At 32.9% G+C, this 8,984-nt stretch overlaps 1 protein-coding gene across 3 annotated transcripts; it reads right to left on the reverse strand.

Moving 5' to 3' along the window:
- Nucleotides 1–1,212: 1,212 nt before the first annotated feature.
- Nucleotides 1,213–8,984, reverse strand: LOC106764290 (uncharacterized aarF domain-containing protein kinase 1). Of its 3 annotated transcripts, XM_014648556.2 has the most exons (16): nt 8,671–8,983; nt 8,493–8,576; nt 8,250–8,390; nt 7,863–7,933; nt 7,444–7,537; nt 6,501–6,578; nt 5,385–5,451; nt 5,049–5,134; nt 4,894–4,944; nt 3,655–3,702; nt 3,326–3,446; nt 3,040–3,220; nt 2,283–2,414; nt 2,053–2,195; nt 1,524–1,601; nt 1,213–1,439 (listed from the first exon to the last, which is right to left on the reverse strand). In XM_014648556.2, the coding sequence occupies exons 1-16, from the start codon at nt 8,860–8,862 to the stop codon at nt 1,300–1,302; spliced, it is 1,707 nt and encodes a 568-aa protein (XP_014504042.1). In that variant the 5' UTR covers nt 8,863–8,983; the 3' UTR covers nt 1,213–1,299. The 3 variants fall into 3 exon arrangements, with proteins under 3 accessions (XP_014504042.1, XP_014504043.1, XP_022637736.1); XM_014648557.2 differs by lacking the exon at nt 1,524–1,601 and having other exon boundaries at nt 8,671–8,984; XM_022782015.1 differs by lacking the exon at nt 6,501–6,578.

Raw genomic sequence — 8,984 nt, forward strand, 5'->3', positions numbered from 1 at the left:
AATTAGGTGTTGACAACCTACATTTTAACTAAAATCATATCCACCATCTATTCTAGGGCTTGCCAAAGCCTGCTCCAAAGTCATCACAAATTCCGGAAACTAATATGATTAGAAATCATGTTAGAAAAGAAGAAAGCCGGTAACTAATATGATTAGAAATCATGTATGTTAGAAAAGAAGAAAGCCAGTTTTATGGGGTTGAGTTAGACCTAAAACTCACTTCTAACAATGTATACATTAATATATTTTATAATGTTAGTTTGAAATATAAAACAATTATGAGGAGAGAATAATGAATATGAGGCTGGTGACGAGAAAGTAAAAATGTAACTAAATAGGTCATGGAGTTTGGTTGGGGATGGAGCAGAAGACAAGACCAAACCATGATCACCATCACCTACAAAAACTCAAATTCACTTTCATTTTGCATTCAACGATAACGTGTTTTATAATTCATTTTAGCTTTTAATTCAATTGAAATTCGAGATAAATTTTATTTCTGACATTGCCAAATATACTGACGCAATATTCGATTAAAGCTAGTTTCAATTTTACACTTGAAATTTAAACACGTTCTTACTTCAAATTTCATAGCTATTATTAGATTCAGCTAAACCTTTGAAATAAAATCCAAACATGCACTTTTTATTTGTAGCTAAAGAGATATCCTTAAATCGGAAATTGTTTCAAGCCTATTTGGGTAACGCTTTGAAAGAATCGGAATCACTATTGGAATTCAAATTATGGTTTGGAAAATTAATTTAAGTTTATGAAAAGGATACTTTAGATGAAAAAATGGAAAGAAATGAAAAATGTATAAAACGAGTGCAAATGGCAATTGTCATCGCAAAATTTATAATTTTTATACCTTAAAATAATTAATTATAATCAAAATCGATTTTCATTGGAATAATTGTTACAAAGCATGATAGCAATGATCACAATCATGATCAATTATAATGTTAATATTTCACATCAAATTTGCTATCTTTTCTATAAAATATTGTGCAGTAATCCTAGTTCTCATGGAGAACTTGTTGCAAACTTAATATACCATTTATACACATTCTCATAGACATATCTAGTACGTGCAAAAGAAATGAAAAAGAGAAACTTCTAACAATATTTATCAATACAAGTATAAACTATACCAAATGGTTGAAGATTAATCATCCACATAATACTGTACACTTACAACAATCTAAAAAGATATACGCAATGTTTAAGACAGTTGCAATTCATTTTAATCTTATAACAGTTCACTTCTTTAATGCTTATATCTCATAAGAATTCAAGGTTTTAGAACAATGCAGGACGGATGCATAAAAGAAGAAAAACAGAATGCACCAAGAAGCCCAAAGAGTCATAATTTATCTTACTATACAAGTAACTCCGTACACTTTTCAACTTCTGCTGCCAAGGGATAACATTATTGGCCCCTAATAAAATGGGGAAAATAGATAGTTTAAACTTTAGGTGATGATTATAAATCAAATTACAGGTGAAAGCATGCTCATACTCACCTATAAGGACTGTTATTAGGATTCGAACATATTTTAACGTTGATATGAAACTGAAAAAACCAGCTTTCACAGCAAAATCTGGAAGCACAAATATCAAAATTAGAGTGAAAATTCATTTTCCAAGCTCTCGCACTCTTTTCTATAGTCTATATGAAAAATGTCTCAGCAAAAACATCTTGCCTTAACGATAAATACTTGCTTAGGTCCTAGGGTTTTATTTAAAAGTAATTATCGCTCTTTACTCCCACCAGTTTTGGATGACAGAGAGATGGCTTAGGTCCTACTTTTTTTTTTCAAGATATCCGGTGTGGTGTAAGGGATAGTTGTCCGGGATTTAGGTATAGAAATAAATACTTTTAGAAAAGAAAAAACGATGAAATGAACTTTAGTTTATAAATTAAAGGATTTCAGTTTAATAAATACATTTTAGATTTTTTTCTTTAATTAATGTCCTCGATATGCTAGTTCACTTGGCATTTAATCATGACAAGCTTTTATGCACACTTTAAAAGATAGCAAGGGAACTCACAGAAGTTTGTTCCGAGTATTTTACGTGATTCCCCTTCATTCAATTTTGGACACAGACCACCATACACAGCATATTTGGTGTAAGTTAGCAACCTCATGACCCGTGAGACATCCATCTTTCTAATAATTGACCTTATCAGTGCACTAGAATGAAAAAGGAAGATAGGTTAAATACATCAAATAACACAAATTTTCTGATCCAATAAAGCAAGCTTAAACTTTGTTTCTTACTCTGCACGCATAATAGCAATAAAATCTGGCGGCAGAGACTCCATGAATGAATGCAAATCCTCAAATAACAGAGATTTCAATTCACGTTTCAAGGCCTCTTTTTCTTCAATCGATATTCCAACGGCATATTTGCTGCAACTTACGTAAAAAGATTCGTTATAATTTTTTTATTGCAAGAAACATAGCATGACAAAAACAAAAGGCAATAAACGAAACGAGTTAATTAATGCAACAGTTACTTCATCTTTCTACGTATATCCGTCAAGGAGTCCCATTCAACAAATCATATTAACTAGCAGGATCTAAACAAGCTAATAAAGGAAGATAATAAACTTTAGTAAAGCAACAAACACTTTATGATTACAATTTAACTACTAACTCTTAATAAATCATACGCTGAGGGAACCAAAGAGAGGGCAAATATCCAATTCAGTTATTAGATATCTTCTAATATAAACAATTTTTATTAGAAATTTCTGATCCCGAGTTTATAAAATGAGTTACATTTTAATAGCCACGCAATAGTATTCTCCTTGACTCCATATAACTAAAATAACCCTTGTCTATACCGCTATAGATAAGTTAATCACAAAATGGTGTGAAAAAGCCACAGTATGAAACGAATAAATATAGATCGCAATAATTGCACTGAACAGTGCCTTACAGTTGTAATTTGCGTTTAATTAATTTGAACGAACTTCAAATTGCAATCTAAAAGAATTTATATGCGTCAATAAACAGAAAATTAGGAAGGAACCTTTCAATGGTTGTTCCAGTGAAAATGATGGGTAAGTATCTGGAATACTTCCCAGAACCTAATCGCTCACCAAACCACAATGTTTTCATTGAATCCTTGAGAATCAAGGCTTCCCATAACATACAGAAATCTTTTCTAAATTCTTCATCCAATATCGTGTACACTGCGTGATCTAGAAGAACTGCAAAATAATTCCAATAGGACAGAAGAGGTCAAGGTTCAATTCTTCCATGTTTGATAGAATCCTATTAAGACAAAAAGTGATCTCAAATACATTAGCACGTACCCAAAGAGAAACCATTACAGCCTTCTGGGGAAACTAAAATATTACCAGGGTGAGGATCACCATGTATGTAACCATGTACAAATATCATTTCAGCAAATAGCTGAATCAGTGATTTTGCTACCTTCAGTAACAGGTTTAGAATGAATCAAATTTGCCCAATAAAAGTAGGACACAATGAATGATATGTTTATAGTTGATATTCAACTTATTAGGGATAGCAATTGTCAACCAATTACCAATGCTACTTCAGAATAAGAGAGAAATGATACCACCATAAAGAACATAAAAACACAATTTACATGAGTTCACCATAGCTGTGACAAGTCAACCTTTTCTGGATCAACCCCAATCTGATTCAGAAAATCCAAGTCATCAATCTGAAATTTAGTAAGTCATCTATCAATAAAATGTGATAAAAAGAAATCTAAAGCATAGCACAGCTTCAATATCAACATTACCACAAGCAAACTGCAGTAAAATAATATAAAAACGACTATGCAAAAAGTGAAAAGGTAAATTAATAATGATATATTTGAATGGTCTGTGGCTCATATTTATACCTACAACAAGAATACTTTACTATTGTTTGCACTAGTTCATGTTCTCTGAGAAGAGTACCATAAAGCTTTAAATATACAATTCTGCTTCTGCTCAAATAAGAAGTCTCCATCGCAATCAAAAAAGTAACAAAGCGGATATTTCAGGACTCCAGCACATCTATTTTAACAAACCGTCAATTTCACATTTCAAAATGCATTAAATCCAAATTTCACTGTTCAAATTCCCGTTTCTCTTTCTTTACCATGATGCCCTTTCTTCTTTATATAATTCAAATGAGATGCTTCTCTCCTCCCATGCGAAGAACAAGAAACTGTGTAAGGACCTCTCCGAAATGGAAAGAGATTTGTGAAATAGAATAAAAGAAACTGAACAATCTTACTAAATGATTGAGAAAAGGAGAAGAAATTCTCCTCTAAGGATTCCCTTAACAGAGGGTTTAAAAAGAATTTCACCTTTCTTAATGATCTTCCAAAACTCTATGAATCATTTACCCTTTTCCTCTTGTTTATATTTAACTATCCCCCCCTCTATATGAATCCTTCACCCTTTACCCTTCGCTCCTATTCTTACTCTTAATAATTTGGATGGTAAAGTGAATCACTTTTAAAGTGAGAATATATATATAATTTGTGGTCAGTACATCCAAACTCAATGTTTGTCGATTCAAATTAAAAAAATCACATATCTCAGATTCAATTCTACTCACCAAAAAATTGATGTTCAACATCTAAAACAATTTACCAAAATAGATTGCTTTACTTTGTAAGTTGCTACTTCACTTTGAAAGAATGAAATGTGATTCTAGCCTTATCCAAACAGGCTATAAATTGACAAGACCACATGGGAGACAAAATAACCCTCAGTGACTCATGGTTAACAAACTATGAAGAAGAAATTAAGGCATATTAGGGAAGTTCAAGATATAATATAAGTGCTATCTCAGAACTAATGCAATGATAATTTATTTTCCTGACATAACATTTACTGACATGATTGATAAATCATACCTTGTGTCCTGCACAAAACTGCATGGTTAGGACAAGCCTTGTTGTCAAGTCCTGAATGCAAGTATAGTTTGATGATAAGTTGGCACGTATTACACAATTACTAAATGAGAAATAAAAGTTCACAGGAGAAATAAAAGTGATTTCAATTATCATACCCAGAATACATGAGGAATCTTGACCATTTTGTTATTTCTGAATGTTTTGGCTGCTATCTCAGAATTCCTTGCCTCCTGAACAAAATCTGCAGGGAAGTAATCAGGGACTCGGCATATATCTCATTCAGTCAGTCACCTCAAGTTCCATGGCTTCTCTCTCAGAATTCCTTGTCTCATAAGGATGACTTATGCAATATTAAAAAAAAAAAAACACTATATAGGGCAAATATATGGGCAGTGGTCTAAAGCACCACCACACTATGCCCACATGTGAGACACTAATAGAAACAACGACAGAATGCATTTTTTATGGAGTAACTAAGCATTCTTACTAACCAAGTTCTGAAGACATAGACTTAGCAAACGCTAAGGGTAGCCACTCGAGCTTGTATTGAGGGTATAACTACAATCAAAAAGTAACAATATTAACATAATGAATCGAGAGGAACAAAAGACTTGATAATATTTCTAGCATAAAAAAGTAAAAGACAAGAAAAGAGACAACTGACAATAGATTTTTCAACCACCAATTAGACCTTACATTCATGAAAATATCCAGATTTCAAGAAATTATATATTACTCATGAATTTTTGTTCTTCCTTTTCTAATCATTTTCTCAAAAAAATAAATTACTATATTAGTAGAGTGAAAAATAGGAGGAAGAAAAATCTTTCTAAAATTAGAAAGGACACTACCGAGGAAAGAAGTAAAACAGAATACATCAGCTAAAAAGAGCACTCGAGTACCTTTGCTACACAATAACAAAAAGACTTATTCCACATTCCAATACCATTGCAATGAAGGGTAATCTTATAAATTACACTTTGAGCTTAATGCAATTTCAAATTCGCCTTGTAAAGTAAAGTCTGGGCAAGCTCTGTGGCTCTATTCAAGTAAAATCTTTAGTCAACAAGAACAAATAATCACCCTTGAAGCTACAACCACACTACTTAAGTCTCATCCAGTTATTCTTGTACATTAGTTGAAAAAATTAGCAAGAAAATCGGCATTAACATTAAAACATGAAATTTTAACCGGTTACACAAGTCAAATCAGATTCATTCAACTTAAAAAAGTAAATCACAGAAATCAAACCAATAGGGATTGGGTTTTATCAAATTGTTTTGGATTGAACCCAATAGTCCAGTATTAAGTTCAGTGAGTGAAATGATAATGTCACTTAAACATAATGATATTATTCTTCACGGATTAATGACTCTCTGGATTATCATATGTAGATGATTCAGTTCTCAGGTACCAAAACAAATTTTCTTTTGGTTCTCAATGTAGTGCCTTTTATTCCAATCATTTTTACTTTCACCAACCAATGTTTTATAATGATCATCAACCATGATTCCAGACCTATAGAAATATCTAAGAATAATATTAGTTACGGCATAATTTCTTCAATATCTTTCAATAAACAATAACTCTCAAGGGTCAGGGCATACCCATGCAATAGTTTTCGATAGGAAATACATTGTTCTTGTATCAAAATTCATCTGCTGCTCTATCCAAGGATATTGTACCTGGTTCCCAGAAAATGACTTTAAAATTCAAGAAGTGTTTTCCAGATGTAGCTTACCTCAATGCAAAAATATGTACTAGCAAAAAGCATCGCATATAGAAATCTAGATTATCAATTTAGATCATTTGTCATATTCAATTTCATTTGGGTTATCTCCAGTAGCATGTGTACACAAGTGCAGTATCCCAGTTTCCTATATTCCGGATATTAACTTGTTAATAAGATTGTTACTCGTGAGAGTTTAGATAAACTCCTAGAGCTTCCGTATACCTGAATCAGATTCAACTTTCAAGTTTACTAATTTAAAAAACAATATTAAAAAACCTATCAATGACTATACATAATATAATATTATAATACACAATAATTCAATATTTCTCCTTCATGATAAAGAAAAGTAGCAAATCACAATAATAGAGTAAGATAGCACATTAGTGCTAAATAATATATAAATTACTAAATCATATACAAATTCATAAAAACATACGTTCGTAATGTGAAAATAATTCAAAAAGGAGTTAATTTCTTTAAATAATTTGACACTAATAAAGTATTGTCATTGTGGAAGTAAAAGTCAGACAAAAATTAAATTTAATTTCAAACTCATTAACTCGTTCCTAACTTGAGAGTTTATGCAAGGTTTTTAAGAGTTTAAAGAGTTTATCCAAGCTTACTCACAAAAGAGTTTCATAACAAGTTAACTCGTTTTCTCTATCTAGATTATAAACTCATTAGAGTTAACATGAAAGCTTGACATCCTTATATGTTAGTGTGAGTGTCCGTGTCTAGCGTCTAGTATCCGCTCAGATTTTGTGATTGATAGAAAGTATCAAGAATTCAGGAAACCGGTAGCATCACAGACAAACCTTGATTGCTACATCATAACCGCTTTTCAGCACTGCACGGTGAACTTGAGCAATAGATGCAGCAGCTACAGGTTGTTCATCAATTGACAAAAACCTGTATTCACATAAATCAAATAGTAATGTTAAAACTTCAAACAAAGAGCTCTCTATACACAAAAAAAAAAAAAAAAAAAGTAAAAACGGGGATTTATATGATGGCAAGAAATATGGTATATCAGCAGTCTCATAAGCAGGTCTAACTCAAGCTACAGCGTTAGCTCATGCATTCTCACACCTTTAAGTCCAAATACCTGCACGAGGGCTTCTTCCATATACAAAACCAGTTATGCAACTCTGCCAACCAGGATTTTGAGGAGATTTAACTTTTGAAAGATAAACGATTTTGAAAAATAAAAATTCTGTTAGTATAGGTAACTTACATATCAGAGAAATTAGGTCCGAGACTATTCTTTAACACCTCCCTGACTATTTTAAAAGGAACAGGAGCAACCTAATGTCATCAAGATATTCCAATTAGCATAGACAATTAACCAAAAGCAAAGTGAAATTGAATTTAAATAAGAGTTTGTTTGAATAAATTTATAGATAAACAGAAAAAGAAAATACGAAAAATAGAATAAAATAGGTTTTTTATAAACTAAATTCAGTATATGCATCAAATTATCTTTTAGAAAGGCTTCCATAAATGAATTTGTATATAAACTATTTTAACTTATAACGAAAGTCATTTTGCCATCTTATTTGATCTCTTATAAGTGATTTTAGATAAACTTATCCAAACAGGCCCTAGATTCACTAAGATTTACCCGGTCCTGTAACGAAGACAAAGTGGACGAGTACTCTGTAGGAAGCACTTTCTGCGCCGCAACAAACTGCCCAGCCTTCACATAAAACCCTTTGTTGGCTTCGCATAACTTGAGAAACCTCTTGGCGGAGCGTAGATGCACCTAAGCATCAAACGACATGTTCAAAATACCAGAGATTGAAACAGTTATCGTAGTCGATTAAAAATAACGAGAACGACTATTCATTGAAGAGATGGCGAAAACCTGAGAAATCGTTAGACGGTACTGGTCGGAGTCCTTTTTAAGGCCACGCAAAGAGAATTCATAGTCAACAACAGTGGAAGCGACCTGAGAGATCGAAGATTGAGGAAACAGAGAGAAGCTAAGTCAAAGAGTACGAAGAGTTCAGCGATAAAACATGGAGCTATGGAAAAAATGGTACCGTGGAGACGGCACGAGCGGTGCGGAGGAGACCATGGATTTCGCCTCCAGCTTTGTCGGCTGAGAGTGATGGAAGATGAGAGAGCACGGCGGAGTTAGTAGTTTGTGCGGCGGCGGCGGCGGCGGCGGTTGCGGTTAGAAGGAAAAGTGCGGTTGTGCGTTTGGCGGGAAAATTGAAAGTTTTAGGCGTCATTTTACTCAAGGGTTGGTCGGTGAATGCATTTTAGCTTTGCAGTTTTAAAAGCAGAAGCAAAATATTTCGGAGCAGCGGTCATATTTTTGCGGGGTTAGGGTTAATCCGGTTGTAAGACTTTA

Source organism: Vigna radiata, chromosome 6 (assembly GCF_000741045.1).
Source record: "Vigna radiata var. radiata cultivar VC1973A chromosome 6, Vradiata_ver6, whole genome shotgun sequence".
NCBI lineage: Eukaryota > Viridiplantae > Streptophyta > Magnoliopsida > Fabales > Fabaceae > Vigna > Vigna radiata.

What these genes read in the sequence shown, in the direction of transcription:
- LOC106764290 (XM_014648556.2), bottom strand. Translation starts at nt 8,862, where the DNA reads ATGACGCCTAAAACTTTCAATTTTCCCGCCAAACGCACAACCGCACTT. An exon ending in TATCGAAAACTATTGCATGG is followed by an intron (nt 5,452 to 6,500) that starts GTATGCCCTGAC and finishes TTTTGATTGTAG; the next exon opens with TTATACCCTCAATACAAGCT. An exon ending in AGTTTTGTGCAGGACACAAG is followed by an intron (nt 3,703 to 4,893) that starts GTATGATTTATC and finishes ACTAAATTTCAG; the next exon opens with ATTGATGACTTGGATTTTCT.